Raw genomic sequence first — 23,932 nt, forward strand, 5'->3', positions numbered from 1 at the left:
TTTAAAGAAAGGACTTCCGTTGCAAAAACTTGCAAGGACAGAATAACATTAGGTAAATTTCTTCACCCTTCTAAGCTTCAGAGGGGCTATTGAATTTTTTTTCCGCATTGTTAGGTAGGGAAAAGAAAATGGAAAAAATATTTTTCCCAAAAGATGCGCCAGCTAGTTAATATATCCAATCTATCACTACCTTAGAGACGTGCAGACAAGAAAAAGAAGATTTTTGCGCCAAGGCGCAAGATGCAGAGACGAGGGGTAGTAAGCCTCATTATCGAAACAAGAAAAGTAGATGGAACGACAAATTTGCATAATGTAACTACCGCGATCTTTTCTCTTAAAATTCCCAACTTTAGGGGCGAATATAATGACTTACGCTGGGTAATCATCGATCTATATATAATGGTAGAAGGGAATTGAGTAAAATGATTGAGGCATTACTAAAATGAGTAGTTAGATTATACTATTTCTTTGCTTAATGATTTAAAACTTCTATCGCAAATACAAGATTGGCTGTCATGAAAGATCCTGGAAAAACAAATGAAATTACATTTTTTTCATGATGAAAAATGCTATAAGGCAGAAATAAAATGCTCATTTTTTTGACAAGTTAGATATCATTAAGCTGTGCTTTGTTATTGCTGTCAAATATTTCTTCACGAAATCACGCGATTTTGACGCAACTAGAACTCTCAATCATTTGAAAAACTGTTTTTTTTTTAAATCGTGTGTCATCTTAGAGCATTTTGCAAGTTTTTCAAAAAATTTTTTAACCTGATTTTAAATAGTTTGCATGAAATACCGGGATGGTGCAGAGTTTACTGCGCTCTCTAGATTAGCACGTCTGCTGTGATCAACTCATGGCAACCATCGAGTATTTATTCATTCAAACGACTTTTCTTTTAAATAGTGCTTCAAAATCAATTGTGTTAATTTACATGTAGAACTAAATGTAACGCTTTTACTGAAATTCGTATCCTCAAATTTGAGAGTAATTTCCTCAATTTTACGAAATGTTCACTCGCGGCATTTTTAGGAAAAATACATATTTAAAAAAAAAAAAAAAACTCAAGATCCCAAAATTTTGATCTAATGAGATTTTTATGTATTCTATTTAAAAAAAGTAGAAATTAAAATTTTACCTCCGAGTTTAACACACCAAAACTGTGATTCCTTTTATTTCACTTTGAATGAGTTTTCAAAAGAAAGATCCATGCATATTATTTTTCATAGGAAATAAACGAACAAACAAATAAACTTTTCAAAATTAACTAAATGTGGAAATTCGATGTCAAACAATCGTAAAATAGAGTCAATTTACATAAATTCCGGAATTAAAATGTATGTTTTTATACTTGAAAAATAGAAAATATTTAGTTCGTGAAATAAGGGGCTCTGCTGATTAAGAGAAAGAACAGTAGATACACGCAGACGTGAATAAGATAATCTGAAATTCGATGCAAACGAGAAAAAATGAAAAGAATTTTAGTGCATCCAAAATGGAACAGAATGCAAAATGGTCTTCGCAAGTTTCAATACTTTTTTTTTTTGTTCTTTATTTTATTCCCAATCTCCCACTAGATTAGAATGAAACAACCACAATATTCTCCGACGTGGCACACACTTCGCCAAACAAAAAGGGCTGGACGAATGAAATGAAACTTAAATACGAAAAAAAGCCGGAAAGGAAGTGAAATGAAAAGAAGCTATGTTGAAAAAAAAAGGAGCAGGAGGGGAAAGGGAGGAAAGTGAAAAAAAAATCTTTTGAAGAAAACTACCAGGACAATATTATGAAGCTCTAATCTTGTTTCTTTGCCTCTAGTTTTCCAAATAGCTTTGTCCCGTTCTCTCTTCTATTTCTTCTCTAACTGTATTATATACATTTTCTTTTTTTTTTCCAGGGGACTGTTTACTTTATTTAGTGTACAGGGGTTGGTGATAAAGTACAAAACGCGACTTCACACAATTGAAGGTATTTTTGATTTACGACTATTCGGCCAGATATAAAAAATAATTTACCCCCTTTAAGGTATGAGGCAATTAAAATTTGATATTAATTTTAATAGTCATAAATGAGTGAACAAATTTTTAAATATTTGATTGCTAAAAGCTTTTTGAACAAGAATGCATAATTAAACAGCGATTCCACTTAAAGGCTACGCCAAAAATCGTAGGAAGAACGAAAAATGCGGTATTACGCTTCTCAAGGTACACTCTAAAAACTGTACCTCTTAAATAAAAGGCACAAGCTAAATGTACCCTTCATTTTCTCGTGTTAGAGGCACATAACTAATGTGCCTTTAAAAATGAGAGGCACCACAAGAAATGAAAGGCACCAAAGCAAACGCGAGTCAATGCGCGGTACGAAAGGATTTTACCGGTTCACTGTGCCTCTCAAATGGGCTTCAATTCTTTTTCTTCGGTACGATGTAACGGAGAAGAAGCGCATGCGCACATCAATGAAATATTTTATGACGAAATACAAATAATAAAAGCAGACGATAAAATTAGAACACCAGAAAGTTGTTGATTTTTTAGAATTAGTTTCGTGCGGAATTTGAGTTTTCATATTACCCGTTACGGGTTTATCTAGAGTGCCTTGATATTTTATCTATCTCGTTGCGGGTGAGTTTTCATATATCCCGCTACGGGCACTTTTCCTAGTTTCCTTTATGAGATTTAACTATCTCGTTACGGGTACTTTATATTTGTTATTGTATTTGTTGTGGTGTGAAATAAATGTTTTTATAAAAAAACTCAACAGTTCTTTAATGTAGCTTGATACGCTACAGCTATGTATTTAATTGGTGGCAGCGTTGGGATCCGTTCCAGAAATGCTTTATTAAGTTTTTGAAAGAATTGGTGACAAATATTATTGTTATTATGGATTTCCTACTTAAGAAAAAATTAGTGAATGAGATGTTTAAAATTGATGCCAAGAAGTGTGGAATTCGACGGTACTTCGAACTCTTTGAACAGAAAGCGAAGAGATTTAGTGTGAATTTCGATCTTTGGTTTTCGTGTGCTTTACAGCTTATTCCTGCTGAAAGGTCAGAAATTTATGATTATAATTATTATTACTTTAAAGAAAATCTCATTGACAATTTTCAGTATGATCCACAAGATATTCCGTGTAATAACGATCGCCAGAAAGAACATTTTAATGAGAAATGGAATTCGCCAAGTATTGTGAAGAAATTTAGATCTGAAAGTGAATGTTTCTATTGTAGTGAAATAGGGCATTTTAAGAAATACTGTAGACATCGAAATTCGGATTATAGAAAAGAGAACTAAGATAGAAGTTTGAAGTTTATTAATCCTCAATCCGACTATAATCCGATTGTTGTAATTAAGTTGAAGCACGAAAGTAATTCTTATTTTAATGATATTTATAAAACAAATACATGTTTAATGATTGGGACAAAAATGCAGAATTTCACGTTTTTTAAAATACAATAAAAAAAAATTCTGAAACAAGCTTTCCAAAAAATTGCAGAAGGCTTTTCATATATTTTGAGCTCAAATAAAATCATCGATTAAATAATATTAAGTACAGTTAGTTCTAAAAAAATTGAAAGCTAATGTTCCCAAAATAGGAATGATGGGGCCTAACGGGTTAATATTCTTCGCCAAAATCTGGATTTTAAAAAAATTCATATCAATGGAAGGAAATCTTTCATTTTACACTTGTTAAGTCATTTGATTAAACATATTTTATGTTATAAAATATCCAAGTTGTCAAAATCTACATCTATCATTTTAAAATATTCTATGTAAGTTCTATGTTTTTCCATATTTGTGCAACTGTATACATCATATTGCAACTGTTACTAAATTATGTAAAATTGTTCTTTATGTGTGAAAATAAAAGATATTAGATTTCATGATATTTAGTGTTTAATTTTGATCCTTACAAAACTATTTTATTAAATCTCTAAATATTTAAAAAATATCTAAATTTATAAGAAATTTCCATTTTGAGGATGCTTTTTGAAAAAAAAATCCATGAATTATTATTGACTTGGGTTAACAGAGATAAATATCATCTTTTTGTACCTATATCTGATCAGAAAAGCACCATTTTAGTTGTTAAAGTATCATTAAACGCTACATAATTAAAGAAATGGTATAAATTTACATATTTTATAATTGTCTATGAAAAAGCCTTAGATGGAATCCCTTGAAATGATCACTTTCAAGTGGCCAATATTCAAAGAATGGAGAAATATTTTTCATTAAGAATTATTATAATTAATATCTTGGTAATAGTGTAAACCAAATAGAAAGTCCCTTTTTATATGAAGTGCTAGCAAATTACAAATAGGTAAAAAAAAAAAATGTGTTCAAATCTGGTAAATAACAGGTTTTGGAACCACTAAATGCTTGTTTCAATGAGCGGTACACAAAAGCAAAATCTAAAGTACAGTGTACCTTTCAAGTTAAGAGGTACATCTGATTTTGCCTCTGAAATCAGAGATACATTGTGCCTTTCATTTTTAAAGGTACGTTGTGCCCTTAAAATTCAGAGGCACAAACGATCCAAATGTGCCTCTGAAATCAGAGGTACATTGTGCCTTTCATTTTTAAAGGTACGTTGTGCCCTTAAAATTCAGAGGCACAAATGATCCAAATGTGCCTCTGAAATCAGAGGTACAGTTTTTAGAGTGTATGCGTAATTCTGTAGAGCGAAAAAACGGCTCGTAGGTAAAATTACAACCAAGCTTTAAATGCATAAAGAATTTCCTTTTCTCTTTTATTTCTACCCGAAAAAGGAATTTAGAATGTTTAAACCTAATTTCACTTGAACAAGCCAGACTCGCAGTTATAGCGAATTGAATCAAGAAGGTGCGCCTTTCGTTTGACATGAGAGCACCGCAAGGATGACTCTACGTCTTAAAAATCAACACCCTACGTAAGATGGAATTACCACTCATTTGTGAGGCCACTTCCTCAATTTAGACATATATCTAAAAAGGAAAGAAATTTTCTCCTGATCGCTGCACCCATGATACTGCTCAGTGACGAACCATAGGTCTTTCGATTTCACAGATTTTACGAGCACATATACCACATGTACTTGATGGGTCTTAGTGGAGTCTAGGATCGAAACCCGGTCCCTCCTAACCAGAGTCCGATTTTTTAACCACTGGGCTACCACGGTCCAACAAGAATAATTTGGAGTATTATCGTTGCTTTTCCTGATGCAGACATATTTCAGTAGTAATTAGGAGTCGTGTTTTTTTCCAAATAAAACACTTTTCTTGTTTTTATATCCTTTGCTTCGTTTATCAATAGATGGATTAATTAAAAAAATTTCATATTAATAGATGGATACAGAGATAGAGAATTCATATTTTAAATAAGGAATCGCTTTTAGTAAAAAAAGGGACCCAGAACACTTGGGTCATAAGTATCCGTAGTTTCCAAAGTCTAGCAGAATCGCTGGTAATATTAATGCAATCATTGATAATATATCTTCAACTGCAATGATCAAGAGGAAAAAATTGATTGAAATAGAAATAAGTTTTTAATTTTTAAAACCGATTGTAAGCATTACTGGTGAAAAGGGAAAGTTTCAAAACGAAATCCAATTAAAATAGAGATAAAAGGCATAAGTCGTCATTTTATATATTCATAAAATATCAACAACAAATAAGTACTTATTTAGTAAAATTATTACACTTGCTAATCCCAAAACCTGAATGATTAAGATAAAAGCCGGATAATAAAGGTACAGTAGTTACCTTTTTTAGTCAGTTTTTATCGATAAAACAGCATTAGTTACCCTTAAAACTGCATAAAATAACACTGAAAAATTTCTTAATTTGGTAAAATTATTGTAATATCACACTGCTATTTAATTGCAATTATCAAAATAACGTTTAAAGAAATTAATATAAACTACATAAAGAAACTTTAGTAGCATAAAATAACAACGACAAATAAATACTTAATTTCGTTTAACTAATCAATATTTATAATTTAAATTACGCCTTAAGACAAAACGAATTAAAGCTGGTATTTAAAATAAAATTGAAAGATTGATTTAAAATAAGATTATATTTTCAATTTACTTATTTTCCAGAAGCATAAAAAATAAGATTTATAGTATATAAAATTAAATTACAACTCAAAATGAATAAATTTTAAGAATAAATTAACAGGTTAATTATTTCTAACCCCATAAATGGAGCCTTAAGTTTTAATTTCATAGAGCCCACAAAATATGCTAAATATTATGCAAAAATTGTATTAAATGTTAAGAAACTTCCACCTTGTACACTTGAAAGTAAAAAAAAAAAGTGAATCTAAGAAGCTGTATCTACTTCACTGTATGAATTTTCAACAAATGTATTTTAATTTTGAGGTTTTTATTTTTATATCTTTCACAACTAATAATTAATTTCGATCCAACTAGCTAAAATTAAGTTTCGTCTACTGAAATAATGAAAATATGTTACAAAGTAGCACCGAAAAAAATGAAATTCAATTTTTTGAGGATATCATGCATCATTAAATGGAAAAAATACTCCGAATAAAAATCATGGGTTATTTTTGTCTGAGCGGCACTTAGTATAGAACATAAATAATTGCAAAAAAGCAGAGAGAAAAAGTTGGAATCATACGTAAGAGAATTTAGGAAAAACGCTGCGGCAATTCTTATATCAAGAATCAGTAAGGATAAAGAAAAACCAATTACTTAGAGAGGACAAATTGTAGAATCTTATTATATAATCTTCCTGTGACAAGACGAGGAATATAAAAATTGGAAAGAAAGATAAATGAGACTAGGGATTGTTTGCATATTTACTTAAGACGTTCACCTATTGTGAATTTATCTATTAAAATTCACTCATAGCAGGCTTATTTTGCAGTGCAATTCATCAATAACTCAACAGTCCTGGATGAACTCCGGCTTTCTCAAGACGAGACAGCCATCCAGTCTCTGGAGTTAATTGAGACAAAGTCACTTTGGAGGCAGTCATCTCACCTCAATCTGTGTCTGCCTCTTCTTCTAATTCCTAATGGCTTCGCCAGAAAGATTTTTGTGCTGTTCGATCATCATTCATTCTTAAAATGAGTCAGGCCCATTTCATACCTTTATAAGGTAAGATTGAAAGACAAGGAATTTAATTTAAATTAAATAAAATTAAAGAAGCGAGAAGACATTAAAAAAAATAACATTTTAATAAACAATAATAAACAACGAGAAATATTTTAAAGCGAAGAATTCTATTTTCATAAATATTCTGTTGCTACCTTTTTTAATATGAAATTACACTTTTCCGCACCGTGAAAAAATTAAACTTATGCGAACCTTACATTAGGCCCAGCTCAATGCCAAATTTGGTATTTACAATGAAGCGTAAACATTAAAAGTTCTACGACAGATTTCTTTCAGAGAGCCGCGATGGCTCAGGGGATAGAGCGTTCGCCTTCCAATGATCCCGACGATGGCTGGTCGATACGAATTCCGTATCCGGCTTGCACCGACCACAGTGCTGACTTGAAATATCCTCAGTGGTAGACGGATCATGGGTTAGAGTCCCCTTGACATCAGGCTAACCGGGGGAGGTTCTCGTGGTCTTCCTCTCCATGTAGCGCAAATTCGGGTTAGTTCCATCAAAAAGTCCTCCAAGAAGGCAAATTTCTCCCAATACTTGATACAGGAGTTCCCTTGTCTTCTGGATTGGGTTCAAAATTACAAAGCTACGGAGGTGAACATTCGTAGTCGTAAACCCAATAATTGGGTTGGCTGTACAACGACGGTTATAAAATAAAATAAGTCTTTCAATGGGTGTCGATATCGTCGCACATCATAGCGGCTCGATGTGATGTTAGAGTGATTTTCAGAATGTCTTTCATTGGATTTTGTATTTCAGCTACTGACTCTCCCTCTTTCTAGATTACTGGCGCTTCTCGCATGTAATATGGACGAAGATGTTGTACATGAACAGCCTTCAAAAGTTTATTTCGAGGATCCATAGACTTGATCTAGCAGCATACGGCCCCGATTGGACGAAGAATCAGAAATGGTCCTCTATAAGTGGGAGAAGGTTTATGATCTTCTTGTTTAGGCCAGTCGTACAAGACGAGATCTCCCTTAAATAAACGTGATTAACGATAAAGATAAAATCTACGCTTATTATCTATATGTGTTTCGTATATATTATTTCCGGCTTCGGCCCTGACTAAAGCAAGAAGATGAAGTTGATCTTCATGTCGCGTGTCATCGATGAAACTTGCAATGAGCAATTCACGTGGAAGTCGTGGTTCATATCCACGAAGCAAATAAAATGGAGATCTTTTAATAGAATTTTATCGTGATTGTTAGTAAAGAGTTACGTAATAATTAGCCCCGTTTTTCTGGATGCCCATCAATTATTTTTTCTCAAAGTTGATGCAATGATACCATTAGCACGTTCAACAATGCAATTAGCTTGTGGTGAATACTATGGTGTCATGGACTGTTGTATACCATACTGTTTAAAGCATTTTCCTACTGTTCGTTTAATCACATCTTCCACCTGGTCGATTGGGCGAGGATCAATCTACAATAACTTTTCTTGGCGTGCTTTCATTGAAGGGTTGCTCAACGATGAAAGCAGGGGTGGCGTAAGGCGAGTTAGAAGGACGACTTGTTTCAACCATTTTTGAATTTGAGTGTTCAAAAACTGACCATCTGGCTCTGTACGGCAATATGGTCTACAACGGATAGGCTTGTCATGTTGCAATTCTATTTTAAACTTCACATACGGACATAGTCCAATATTGTCATCATCAGAATAAAATATGTCTAAAATTTTTCCAATTACATCATCAAGTTCAGATTTATGAAGCTCAGATAGTCCTGCAGATTTTGGAGTAAGTTTAGATTTCCTAATGTTGGTATCGTAATGTTGTTTCATAATGTTAGATTTCATAATATTGGTGCAATACAATAGCAACATTAAGCTAAGCCTACAATGCACATAGTTCAAAAAACAAGGGTATCTGTCGTGCCAAATACAATCGCAAAGATACCAAATAGATTTTAAAATTACAATTTTAAAAAAAATCAACTCGTAGAGATTTGACTGAGGTGACTACAAGTTAAACCGTACCAGTTGCTTATCTTCTGTGATTTTCTTTAAGTTCCTCGCTATCCTCTAACCGGAAGATGTCAAGACTCAGCGATTATTTTGCCGCAGATCACGATACGGAAATCTTCCCAAAAACAATCATTCAGGGGGGGGAATTATTTTTGTTGGGATAGTTTCAGTACACAGTCATTTTAAATTCAAGTTTACCCACAACAAATACAAGTTGACAAAATATATTTTTTCAACAAAAGAGCTGGTTATTAGAAGAACAAATAACAATAAAAAAGAGCGTTTATTTATTTGGTGACGAAACGCCCAAGACAAACACGAAAACACGAGGAGTCATTAATAATTCCAGTCACTCTCCTCTCCAACACGTGTAGAGCATAGCCAATGAGTTACAGATTCCACTCAACTCTTCAAAATAAGGACTTAATTCTTGTAGGCAAACATCATAATCGTAGCCGCAAGCGCTTAAATTGTTATATCCAATTACTGGAGCCTTTCATCTCTTTACTAACAGGAGCCAACAAGAAGCAAATCCGAAAACAAATCCTTCGCAAAATAAGACAAATTACGAGCGGAGTCATTTCCCCCATTCAGTAGGAAAAATGGCTGCCGGAACTCTTCTTAAAAGGGTTCTCTGTTTAGGCAAACGTCCAAAAGACAAATTGCGAGGGACAATTTTTCCCCTTTTGTTGAATCCGTATCGGTACGCTGCCCAACATGAAATGATGCTCTGGATGGCGTGTAAAAAGTGTTTTAATGCTCAGTAAACAACGAGTATGTCTGTTTTGATTTGAGAGAAAAAAGTATATTGAATAGATTAAGGATTAATATTTTCTCTCAGTTTTATTATATTGCTACGATTGTCATATTTGGTTAAGAATTTTTCTTTGAACTGCATTCAGTGCATCTTAACCTGTTGTAGGCGTATTACCGAATTGACAAATTTGATGATACTTTTCTTTGATAGCGTATAAAAGCGCTTTGATATTGAGTAACTAATGTGCTTTTTTCATTTGAAGAAAAAGTGTATTAAAAGTAATTGTAGACTAATTATACATTTTGTTATTTTATATTTATTTCTCAAAATTTTATTATTTTATACCCACTGTCATATTTTATAACCTAATATGTTACCTGCATGCGCTTACATCAGTGTACAGTACGCATTTCACCAAGGGTACACGCGTATAGACCCGGTTGATTTGTCTGTTATTTATTTTATTAATGCCATCTTAAAAAGTTTTTTCATCGATATAATTGTTGGAAGCGTCAATGCAGCTCTGGCGTTTGCCTGGGAGATCTGAAAGGATTTTGGTAAACTGTTTGGCAGAGGGTGTTGGTGCACCGTCTATGGACAGTTACATTCAATTCCACAGATGTTTGAAATTATTGCAACCTGACTGTGTTTTTTTTGTCAAATAATTAAGATTCTATCTTATCAAACAACGCGTATTTCGAAGGAGCCAAATTGGACTTGAACAGATGATTTTTTCTGTCAAGCAATTACGATTCTATCTTATCAAACAACGCGGATTTCGAAGGAGCCAAATCGGACGTGAACAGAGAGTGGGGCAACGCGGTGAAGCTCAACATTTCGATGGTGCTGCAATCATCTGCGATGTTCGTCAAGCAAGCCCTTTTTCTTCCAGCCACCTGTTAAATGCTATAGAGTGCTTCAAATTACGTAAAATTGGCATAACAGTGCTGAAGAACTTACCAAGCAAGGATAAATAGTAGATTGCCAGTTAGTTGTTATTGTCCAACAGCAGTTAACAGTTGAGTATAAAATAACTGGTCGTGGTGTCACCGTAAAATACCTCTCACGGCTGTTAGAAATGGAAAAAAAAAACGCGGTTCAGCTGCCGTATTTTCTGCTGCAATGCTGTTGGCTTTGAAATCTATGGAATTGCATGTAATTGTCTGCATTTAAATCTTCGGCTACGGTCACCAATTCACTGCTAAACTTGACCAACAAGTGATAGTACGTTTTCAGAGAGTTTTGCTTTCGCACGCAGATGCTATGCAGCAATAGATTACACTACTATATAATTCTTCATCTTAGTTTACCACTGATAGCGATATACGCCTTCCATTAATGATGTCCAAGCTTTTGCCTGTGGCCAAAAAAATGGGCATTATCTCATCATCTGCAACCAGCACTATATTCACATTTTGTTCAGCTCTATGCGTCCAATTCACTGGTTTATTTTGTCGCATCAAGTTTTTTTTTTTGTAATTGTTAATTTTCGTTCAAAAATTTTGATTTTTTTTTCCGTGTGAATTCACATTGCTTATAAAGAATGTCTTATTTCCAAATTTTTCTAAACTTATGATTATTGTGTGAAGTATTTAAATATCAAAAAAAGTGTATTTTATTCAGAAACAAAAATTTAAATTAGAAAAAGTTTCGGAAAGCGCACCGTTCATATGCTATCATTTGTTGAAATAATATTTTTTTATTTCCTAAATATAAAGAGGTGAAAAATTATTTTACAACAAAGTCCTCAGTTGTGTAAGGATTAAAATCTTGTTTCAACATATTTTTATTGAAAAATCTAGATGTTACGTTTATTTTGTATGCCCTAGGTTATGCCAGTAAGTTCAGGTTATTTTGTATGAAAATTATCATTAACCCCTTGTTTTTCGCTCCCGTGAAAATGACGGGGGGAGATTTCGCCCACCATTTCTCGCTCCCGTGATATTGACGGGCTGGAGTGTTCAGTAGTAACGCGCCAATAAGAATAAAACTAACTAATTTCTTTTGTCCGGAAAACATTTTATTTCTCATTTTACACACCTGATGGCAGTACCAGGATATTTTTAAGGTAATTGTAGATAGTTAGTTTATTTTAAACTAGTTGCAGCACTAATCAAATACGTAATACAAATACAAAAGCCAAAAAATAGACACTTTTATGACCGTTTTCTTGAAAATTAACCGATCGTTCAGGGGTTAAAATGCATAATAAAAAAACTTGTTAAAAATTTGATAACTACGCGTTCAACGCAATAATAATGACAAAATTAAAACGAAAACTACAATTCAAAATATTTAGAATAACAAGATCAAGATCATTAGATCAAGAATCTACCAATTTTAATCGAAAAAAAATGGTTGATATCAAATTAACTGATTAAAATCTAACAAGACATTTCTAACAAGACAAGAAAGAATGAATTCTAAATTGAATGAATAAAAAATAAAACAAAAAGTCCAATAAAATAGAAGAGATAAAAATCCGTTCGCGATATAAATAATTTAGACAGCCAACTGATTTCGATCCAAAATAACTAAATCCCGGAATAACCTAAATTTAAAACTACATTATTAATTGTCAGCCCCTTACGTAGCTTAACTTCCTTTCCCTACCACAGTACTTTCTAACTTAGACTGACATTTTAATCTTTCGGAAAAATCTTTGGAAGTGAAAGCGATAGTTTTCGTCCTCTGAGCAACTGCTGCCACTCTTTGGAATACTTATTTCGTTTATTTTATTTCCTGTTCTTCCTTAAGAAACTAGAGTTCTATGATAATCGGAATGGCCTTTTCCGAATACTTCATTTCGATGCACTTTCATCCCCAGACGCATTTATATTCCTAAAGAAATATTATTATTCGAAAGAGACATTAATTTTTTTTATTTATTCAGTTTTTTTCGTCGATAAAGTAAAGGTATTATGCTACTCAAACAGGCGACTCGTAACGATTACAACTAAAAGAGGGGGAAAAGTTACAATAAAATATGGTTAGTTTAGAAAAAATTTAAATAGGCTTTTTAAAATCAGTTTTAAAGATTCTTGATCTAGGAAAAAGTGCAAAGCAGTTTATGTCATATTGAATACATTATAGACCGTAATTGAATATGGATGGTCATAGTTAAAAAAATTTAAAGTTTCACATTAAAACAAATTCAGATTCATTAATAAATTTAAATGATAGAAGGATAGAATTTGCTATCTTCGATTTAAAAAAGAGACTTAAAAAGGAATCAATAAGTTTATATGATACAGATAGTGTAATTCTTACTGATTCGTTAGTGAAAATAATCTTAAATGATAGTAAAACATAGAAAACACGATTCGAAATATTTAATAAGATTTTTAAATTTGATTACAAGTTCCTTGTTTTGTAGAAAGGGACACTTGTTTCATAGAAAAAGAATAAATTTTATTATCAAATGATTTTCAGCAATTTCTAATACTCATTTGGTTTATTTTATTTCCCGTTTTCCTTATAAAACTGGAGTTCAATGACAATAAAAATAGCTTTTTTGAAACACATCATTTCGATGCACTTTCATTTCCAGATGCATTTATATTCTTTAAGAAATATGATTATTCGAGAGACATATTTTTTTATATAAATATATATTCCGTTTTTTTTTTCGTCTATAAAATAAAAGCATTAGGTTACTCAAACGTATGACTCGTAACGATTATAACTGAAATATTTAAAAAAAAACATTAAAAAATGGAAAGTATAGAAAAAATTAAATATGCTTTTCTGAAATCTGTTTTAAAAATTATTGTTCTAAATAAATGAGAAAATCAGTTAATCTAAAACTGAATGTATAATACACTGAAATGCGCTACTGAATACGAACACAGGTACTTCACAGGTAATTTCACTGGTACGAAATCAAAAAAAATATATATATATAAATATTATAAGACTCTATTTAAAAAAATAAATAATAGGATATTAAAATTTGTTTTAAAGATCCTTGTTCAAAAAGAGTAAATAAGTTTCATTAAACAGAAAGCTTTATTCATTGGGATTATTCATTGATTACTAAAATTAACAACTGGTAAAATTGCAAATTAAACATGGGAAGCTTAGTTCAAAACGTTTTTAAAAATTGATTCGAAGTTTCTTGTTTTCAAAAGGCGACTTTTGTTCCAAAAATATAGAAATTACCGCGACGAAAAAAAAAAAATATTTTTTTTTCACCAAATGGTTCTTAATTGCTTCTTATAGTACTTATCTAAGTTTATTTTATTTCCTATTTTACGTTATAAAACAGAAGCCTTATGACATTGGGAAAAGTCCTTTTGATCCAATTGCACTTTCGCACTTCTACTCCTAAATGAATATTATTAATCGAAAGAGACATTTATTTTTATCATTCATGAAGCAAAAATTATGAAGAAGCTTACGAGATACAAATGACGTTATTCATATTTTATTTTATTTTATAACCGTCGTTGAACAGCCGATCCAATTCAGAGTTTACGACTATCAATGTTCAACTCCGAAGCCTTGTAATTTAGTACCAAACCCGGAAGACAAGGAAACTTACCGAAAAAGCATTGGGACAATGAACTAGCCTTCGTGGAGAGGAAAACAACTAAAACCTCTCGTAGTTAACCCGATGGCAAGGGGATTCTAACCCATGATCCACTTACAACTGAGGATAATTGGCGTCAACACCATGGTTGGTGCGAGCCGAGAGTAGAATTAGTATTAACGGCCACATCTGGGATTCGAACCTGGGTCACCTCAGTGGGAGGCGAACGATCTCTTGGCTACCGTGGTTCGCGTTATTGATATTTTTATAATTTTTTTTAAATATTTTATAACCGTCATTGAACAGCTGACCCAATTTTGGGTTTACGACTACCAATGTTCAACTTCGTAGTCTTGTAATAGTGAAAAAATCCCGAAGCCAAAGAAACTCCTGGATCAGTACCCCCAGAGGTATTGATTTGTTAAGGGAACATGGAGGACTCTGCGACTCGACAGATTTAAAGTGCATCAGTCAGCATTTACTACACGGGGAGTTTTCGGTCGGCGGATATTACTATAAAATAATAAAAATGCATAAAATTGGAAATGAAAATATCGAAAATTTAGTTCGAGAATCAATGTAAGATTCGCTTTAAACGCCCTTGTCTTACGAATAGTAGAATACTTTTTATATGAGTGTTATTATATTTCGACTAAACATTGCTTAATTCTGTTGACTTGATAATTATAAAATTTCAATTAATAATAATATTTTTTACTTCCAATGGCTCGTTCTGTACTATTACGTTCTTCGCCACGAAAGATGCCGGAAGTGTTGCTCATTTAACGTAACAAAATGAGCACCAGTGAACTCGAGTCACGGAGACGAAAAATATTTTCACGCTACACTGGGCCAGGACTAACATAAAGAGAGAGAGAAGATCCATGCTCTGAACGGGATTCGAACCCGTGAACAATGGCTTCTCCATCAGGCACACTGACCGTTCGGCCATCTGACCGGCTAAATCATAATATTTAATCAACATAAATAAATATTAAAATCATGGTCATATATGTGAGTTTAGTTTGTAAAAATCAAGTTGGTTCTAAAATATGTTTAAAGAGTTACAAAAAGATAAAAAAGCTGCTTATATGATACTGTATGCATTTAGAAGTGACATTCTAATATTTTTTTCTAACTAATTATAAATTAAGAGAAAACGTGTGTTATTTTAAAGTTCAAAATATTCTATTCTCAATAATTATTCACGCAATAAAAATACTTTTCAAAGAATACTAATTAATTTAGTTAGCTAAAATAAAATGGGTGTGGTGCGTCACTTTTAATAGCAGTGAAAATAGGCTTGAGCAATTTGTCTTACAAAAATTATTTTACTATACTTAATCATTAGTTAAAAAGCATTTAAGAGTTAATAGTTTACTGTTACTTTTATTTTAAAGAGTTTAAAATAATAGTTTATGAGCATTTAACGTGAGAAGTTAATGCCTGCAGACGATTTAATTACAGATTTTGTATCAGGTAGCTGGATCGTTGGGCAAGAAGTCGTTTAGAAGACGAAGAATATCAAGGGCAGAAACAAGAGAAAATGGACTTTCGAAACCAACTTAATATATAGACCAAATAATAAGAACTCTTTAATTCGTTTGTCTAGACTAATAAATATTTATATTGCTGGTTAAAGATAAATAATAGGATGATTCCCTAATGATAAATAACAGGAATCTGCAATGAATCTAAATCATAACCCAACACAACTCACCAAAATCTAAAAGCTATTTATACATTAGCTACCATTTCAATTTCCTAAACTTACTAACACTGAATAACAAAGTTTGCAGACGATTGCTGCCGGAAATAGCTCAGCTCAGGACCTTTGAACCACGATGAACTATATTGTTTAAAATTGTTGCACCAATATTGCACCATTAATTAGTGTTTTTTTTTCATTTTACAACCGGCGTTGAACAGCTGACCCAATTCTGAGTATCGACTATCAATATTGAACTCCGTAGTTTTGTAATTTTGAATCCCATCCAGAAGACAAGAGAACTCCTAAATCAAGCATTGGGACAAACTAGCCTTCGTGGGGGACTTTTTGATAGGGTCAACCCTCATTTGCTTTACATGCCGAGGAAAACTGCGAAAACATCCCACGGTTCCCACGACGGCAAGAGGATTCTAAACCATGATTCTTATATCATTGAGGATAGTTTAAGTTAGCAATGCAGAGGTGCGAGCCATCGCTGGAAATTGAGCCTGGGTTTCCTTATTGGGAGGCGAACGCTCAATCCCCTGAGCCACCGCGGCTCACTCTAATCATGTAAGTTAATTATTTTTGAACGTTATTACCAAGTATTGTAGTTCAACCTGAACTAAAACATGGCTCAGTTTATTAGCTTATTAAGATATTGCAGCAAACTTGAACAAATATGGGTTCAACGTTGAACTGATTTATCTGATAGTGCAGCTGTGAATGTGCTTGAATAAAGGTTATCTCATAATTATAAAGTTATTAAAGTATTATTACAATATTTAATATAATTTTAAAGTAAAGCTTGATGTTTAATTGTATTTAAAATTTCCTCAGTTCAATAGCTATTAAAATTAAAAAAATCTACGAACTCAATGATAATTGTAAATTGGATAAGTTGTTTCACAATAGTAGTTTGTAGATTGCTTAATGTTTAAATTATATTCAGGTAATTAAACAATTTCAAAACTTTAACAGAAATTGTTCGCGAATAGTTTACTTAATTTTTTTTGTTTTGATTTTTATATTTATTCTTTAATGATAATGTTATTTTTTGCAGAAAATATGTTAAAATTATATTTTATATAAGATTAGAAAAAACCGATAATAACGCAGATAAATTTTACTCTTAAATCTTTTTTTTTAACTCCTTTAAACCAGCTAGCTGTTGACACTATAGGATACAGATAGGTTGCTTTTATCGCATAACAAAGCGATTATTAAGCGCTATTAAATATAAATAATAAAAATTATGTAACAACAGGCCAAAGCTTAAGTAAAATAACCTTAATAAAACCATTTGATTGAAATGTAAATGTTTTATTTAGATCGTTTGTGAAATAAGCTGTAAAAAATCTACTTCCTTTTAGTTTTCGCTGTATTTAAAGAAAGAGAACTAATATAAACAAATGTTTACTTATATATGTTGAATTTTCTAGACGGCCCCTTTTTTCTGATACAGAAAGTCCATAAACTTTTAGGCAACATTGCCATAAAAACTAGCTCAAGCGGATGGCAGATAAAGCGAAGTAAAATGTTTATGCTTGTAAATGATTTTCTAATAAATAGAAAGGACCTTCTGTCTTTGAGAACTTTTTCCTTCTTTTTCTTATTTACGCACTTTTAACCGTTTATACGCTGGATTCTTGCCGTCATTTTTTTTTTCCCTTCTCGTGTTTTTGAAAAGGGAAAGAAAAAAAAAACTTTATTTTTTGTTTTTATTATCCTCTTCTCGAAACGTTAACTCGAAAAGTGGAGTTGCACTTTAAAGAATCACACAGACGAAGAAGAAAAATTGAGCGAGGAGAAAAGGTAAATTAAGATGAATCTGCTGGGTTCTTTGGGCAGGAGGAAGTTGGTCCTAGGCTGCTTACTCCCTTTTTTCCCGGATACGCCGTTCCGGAGCAATGTTGCGGAAATGAATGCAGCCCTTTTTTTTCCCTGTTACTCCTGTTTCTAACGATATTGAATGATTGAAGGGGTGGGAGAAAAACGCCAACGATGTTCACTTTTAGTCAACTTAAATGGAAACAGTATGGAACATAAAATTTCGTTTGTAACAGATTGGGTTGCAGATGAAAGCGGCTCGAATAGATATCGATCTGGAACTTTTATGCCAGAAGTACAAAATATAATCCTTTAAGAATCAGTCACGAAATGTAAACAGCGACGAGAAAATATCGGGAAAAAGTACCAATAAAAATTTATTTTGTTTGTGATATAAAATTTGTCTAACTTCTTTAGGGGATTATTTATGTATAATGCTATCGTTATTTTCAGTTATTTCAAATCTGTTACAGAATCTTTGAAAATCGTTTTTTAAATAACAAATAACTTTAAAAGGAGTTTTTATTTACTGAAATCAAAAACAAATTTATCAAATTTTGTTTCGATGACGCAGTTTGAAAGTGCACAGATTATAATCTGTAATTATTAGATATAATCTACAATTATTAGATATAATCTATAATTATTATTAGATATAATCTATAATTATTAGATATAATCTATAGTTATAATCTATAATTATTTGATATAATCTGTAATTATAATCTATAATTATTAGATATAATCTATAATTATTAGATATAATCTATAATTATTAGATAGTGGGGAATCGACAACACTTGCTTAAGCTGAAATTTGCGATGAATTTCCTGATCGGGACACACAAACAGAAGAATGTTTTGAATATGTAAAAAATAATTAATATTTTTCTCAATTTAGAGCGATCGTTCTACAGTGCCGAAAAAGTCGATTTAATTCTTTTTGAAGCAAGCAAAAAAGTTGTCTACAACTATCAATAAGAAGCATTAAAAATCTAAATAAATAAATATTTCATATTTATATATAAATATTTTATATGGGTCCAAAAATGAAAAATTTCGATTAAAATTCCTAATATTTTGGGTTTTTGTTGATCGGCTTGTGACAGAGCTTAAAAGCTACTTTTTCTTAATTTGAATATTTGTGCAAAAATTAAGAATAATTAATTCATTCGGTCCCCTCCCCCGTCAATGATACTGCAAGTTTAAACCAATCACTCACTCTAAAAAAGGGGTTTCTCAAAATTGAGCAAAAATTTGTCAAAATATCTCCGAAAGTTATGTTTATAGTCTATTTATAACAAATCACCAAATACTCTAATAGGCTGTTTTAATTTTGTGCATATTATTACACTGAATAAGGAGTATAGTGCGCAAAATAAAAAAACAGACGACCATGAATAACTTTTGATCTAATGATTGGATTTTCACGTTTTAGTACTCAATCTCAAAGGCTCGAGGGTGTAAAATTTTTTTCCTCAATGCTAGACGGCTCATGAGTCAGATAACCGAGGAAAGGTTTTGTGGTTTGCCTCTCCATGCAAAGCAAGTGCGGGTTAGTTCCACCAAAAAAATTCTTCCATATTTAACCCAGGAGTTCCTTTGTCTTCTGGATTGGATGCAAAATTACAAGGCTACGAAGTTGAAATCTAGTAGCCGTAAACTCAAAATTAGGTCGGCTGTTCAACGACGGCTATAAACTAAAATATTTAACTGCGGTTTTCATACATTGGCTTCGTACAGGTGCAAAATATAAGATATTTAAATGTTCGAAAAAAATATCTTGAGCTTATTTTTTCAAAAACGTATACAATCTAAAATATTTTTTAAAAAAAATTAGAAAAAGCCTTAAAGCACCTCATCCCTCAATATTCCATTCTGCCTCTAACAATCCCTCACGCATCTCCATCCTCCATCATCATCATCAGTAGAGAACTTTCATCTCTTTGGAAGACGCACAGGATGCTAGAGAGTTAAAGAGTTCGCTCCAACGACTTTGAACAGAAACATCGTTAGCAACGTTAATTAAAGTGTATCCTGGCAAAGTCAGGGAGAGGGGAGGCCGCACCACTGTCCTTATCGAAAATTAAGCGTTAATATTCATCGAATATGAGGGTGTGCATCATCTTTTCCAAAGAGCTGATTGGGAAGGATAAAAGTTAAGACTGTTTCAGAGTCTGATGTTTTGCGATAGGTTAAGGTTCGACGATAAGCGATTAACTTGGGATAGAAATGCATCGATGTGTGTAAAAGAAATCGATATACCGACCCAGTGCTACACGTTCGGCCCAGAGGTGATGCATGAAGATGACGTTAAATGAGATTTTAAGATTCGCACCTTTTTTTTCCCCCACTTCCCTACGAGTATTACAGTGATGAGATTAAAAGAGGGAGTTATTTAGCCGTCTTCTGCTATAATATTTTGAATGTTTTACTTCCTTTTAGTTTTTGATTTGTTCTTAAACTAGATATCATATTTATGCATTATTTTTAAGCTCAGTTGAGGAGCTGGGTTCTAAGAAGTATCATTTTAGTGGATTTGAGTAAATTAGTTTTAAAGCTAATGCGTTGACAATAGGAAATAAAGATTATAGACTCTTTATTTCTTCAGAGGCATCAAAGTGGCTACATTTTATACTCTTTTCTTAATACTTGTAAAATGAAATTCCAAATACTTGTTTGGCGGTCTTCGTTATAAAGTTCGCATTCTTGGAGTTTTATATTGTTGCCAAAAGGCAAGTTTTCTAAGATTAGTCTTTGATTGTAGTTAAATTCACGTTCTTTAATTACAAAAATAGTCTAAGTCAGCCACTCATCTCTGAAATTTAGTGGCTTTTCAAAATAAATCAATGTCATACGGTTAAATAAGTCGAATTTCTTAATTTTTTTTTCAAAAATGCTCTTTAATGGTTAGAATTACACATTTTTAACCGTATAATTTTATGTTTATTTTTAGATATAGATTTAAATTGCTTTTGTACATTTAAGTTCAAAGTAATCAATATATTTAAATAAAACTCATGAACTATATAATGTTACACAATGTTTTGTTTGATATTTTTTTAAAAAATCTTAAGGAAAAATAAAAACTAAAGTTTTATAATAACTCAAACTGAATTTTTTTTGAACTCTTTCTGGATCATTTGCTCATTTTCAAAATTATGTCTTTTAAATATAAAATGTAAAGAAATTGATTTAAAAAAAAAAAATTTTTTATAATCTTTTTTAAGCATTTCCACATTTGCAAAATGTGGAAGTGCTTAAATTATTACTTAATTTTAAAAAGTGGGGATTTGATTTTAAAAAAAAATTAAAAAGGATTAATTTGTTATGGAGTATTTAAGATACTTTTTGAAAAGAAGTATTCTAACTTATTACAATCCTTTTATTATTATTATGCTATCATAAGATGATGAATGCAAAAGAAATAAGACTTACCCCTATGTCTGTTGGTCTGCTTATCAAACATCAACATCGCGTCTTCTATCTGTAAAGAAGAAAAATTCATGTTTAGTTTTATGTAAATATTATACGTAAACTTTGATTTTAGCTATTTATCAGCAGGATGCTCTGTAAAAATCACCCTTCATATGTAATTTTTTGGAATCAATAATTTTTTAGAACACTTATTTTTTTTTTAGAATTAATAAAGATGGGGAAAAGGTGCACATTAGGGCTAATTTATTAATGAGTGTGGAAAAAACACGATTAAGACACTGAACTAACAAATAAATAATAAGGAAAGTAACATTATAACTATTTGATTGCCGGAGGAAACAGCGAGAAATTAAAGAAGATGAATGAAACACCTCCAACTTTCAATCCTTTCAATCAGGAAACAAACTTGCTTAAATGTTCTTTACTTATTAATAATGATTGCTAATATATATATATATAAATATATATATATTAATTAACATTTCATTTCTTTTTTTTTTTTAATGAAATGCTGTTCGTCATTTTTTTTACTTATTATTTCCCACCCCCTTTTTTTCATATGTCTATAATTTTTCTTTGTTTTATTCTTCATTTTGAACTTATATATATTATATATATATATACATATATTATATATATATATATATATATATATATATATATATATATATATATATATATACACTGGTTATCATAAATTAAGGAAAAATCACAAAAATAGCGATAACTCTTTCAAAAGTAAGCCAAACCGTGCAAAATTTGCATATGTTGTCCACTAAGAGTAGCTGAGTAAAATTGCAATATGCAAATTAGTGGCGCTGCACTCGGCTTACGTCATCTGCCTGGAGCATAAAAGTCCAAGTTTGAGAGAAAGCACACAAATTTTACTGTGATTGCGACATTGAAAATCTGAGATAGCCAATTCGTAATAATGACCTCTAGGCATCATTTGCCTGAAGAACTACGATGGAGAGCCATCGGGAGACTAGAGGCAGGGCAGAGTCAATCAGAAGTGGCCAGATGGCTAAATGTGAGTCCATCTGTGGTTCATAGACTTTGGAGGCAATTTCAAACCACAGATTCGGCATCTAGGAGGTTCAGTCAAGGACGGCCAACTGTTACGACCAGTGCCGATGACCGATATTTGACATTAAGTGCACGCAGGAATAGAACCGCTACTCCGACACATCTTAGATCCTCTCTTGCTGCAGCCACCGGAAGGTTGGTGTCAACGTCAACTGTGCGCAGAAGGCTCCACGAAGGTGGTCTGTATGCGAGACGACCAGCCATTTGCGTGCCGCTCACATCACGCCATAGGAGAGACCGTTTGCAGTGGGCCCGACAACATGTCCACTGGACGTCAGATCAATGGAGGCCTGTTCTCTTTACGGATGAGTCCAGGTTTAGTCTAGAAAGTGACAGTAGACGTTATTTGATATGGAGAGAACCTGGGACCCGTTATCATCCATCAAACATCCGTGAAAGAGATGCATACGGAAGAGGCAGTGTCTGTGTTTGGGGAGGCATATCCTTAGGAGGGCGCACATACCTCCATGTCTTTCCAAGGGGAACCGTGAATGCTCAGGTTTATCGAGACAACATCCTTGATGCTTATGTGCGCCCATATGCCGGGGCAATTGGTGATTGCTTCCTGTTACAGGACGATAATGCAAGACCACACAGAGCTCGCATTGTTGATGATTATCTTCAACAGGAAACAATTACTCGCATGGAGTGGCCAGCTCGATCCCCGGACTTGAATCCTATCGAGCACGTTTGGGATGCTCTAGGGAGGCGTGTATCTGCCATCAATCCGCCCCCTCAGACCCTTGCCACGCTTGCAACTGCTTTACAAGAGCAATGGCTCTCACTTCCTATTGAACTGATAGACCGCATAATTGAAAGCATCACACATCGCTGTTTGTGCTGTATTGCTTCTAGAGGCAATCATATTCCATATTAAAGGTACTTTTTCTATTGCAAACCGATACTTCCAATTTGTTTATTTTATACATGTGCTAATTTCTATACTACTATTAATGTCTGATAATTTCTTTTTATGTTGTTTAATACCTTACTATGTGTTGTATATTGTGGGTAAGTTTCATAAAATTCCATGTGTAATTTCTTGAGTTATCGCGATTTTTGTGAATTTTCCTTAATTTATGATAACCAGTGTATATATATATATATATATGCTCATAAAAGTTAATCACTGAGACTGCATCGTAGTTGGTTTTCTGTATTACTCAAATCGGTTGTACTCAAAAGCATATTTAAATAGCGATCGTGAAAGCATATTAAGTGTGAATCTGTAACTGAGAACCGGACCTGTAAATAAGTGCTGTTTGAGGCTAATAAATTTTGATGTACAATCTTTCGAGCATTGCAAAAAGTAACAGTTTGGCATCTATATTAGTTTCGGAAAATTTATAAAAGTTGTCGAAGGATAATTTCTTGTCAATTGCAATAACCATACGACATTTCCGATCAAAAACCCATCTTATTATTTGCGATTGAATGGGTTTTAAGCACACCTGATTAAACCTGGCAATCCAAGTAACGAAAAGTTTAAAACAA

General features: G+C 32.4%; 1 protein-coding gene across 21 annotated transcripts in view; it reads right to left on the reverse strand.

The window, feature by feature from the left end:
• Window positions 1-23,932, reverse strand: part of LOC107436679 (RNA-binding protein Musashi homolog Rbp6) — a 480,532-nt gene that overhangs the window by 92,897 nt on the left and 363,703 nt on the right. For all 21 annotated transcript variants that reach the window (XM_071182213.1, XM_071182219.1, XM_071182217.1 and 18 more), the window contains exon 7: window positions 21,353-21,401. In XM_071182213.1, the coding sequence (XP_071038314.1) occupies window positions 21,353-21,401 (49 nt within the window). The remainder of the gene's footprint in view (window positions 1-21,352; window positions 21,402-23,932) is intronic.

This window comes from Parasteatoda tepidariorum, chromosome 4, assembly GCF_982258835.1.
Source record: "Parasteatoda tepidariorum strain Cologne lab strain chromosome 4, Ptep-v5.0, whole genome shotgun sequence".
In the NCBI taxonomy this organism is placed as follows: Eukaryota; Metazoa; Arthropoda; class Arachnida; order Araneae; family Theridiidae; genus Parasteatoda; species Parasteatoda tepidariorum.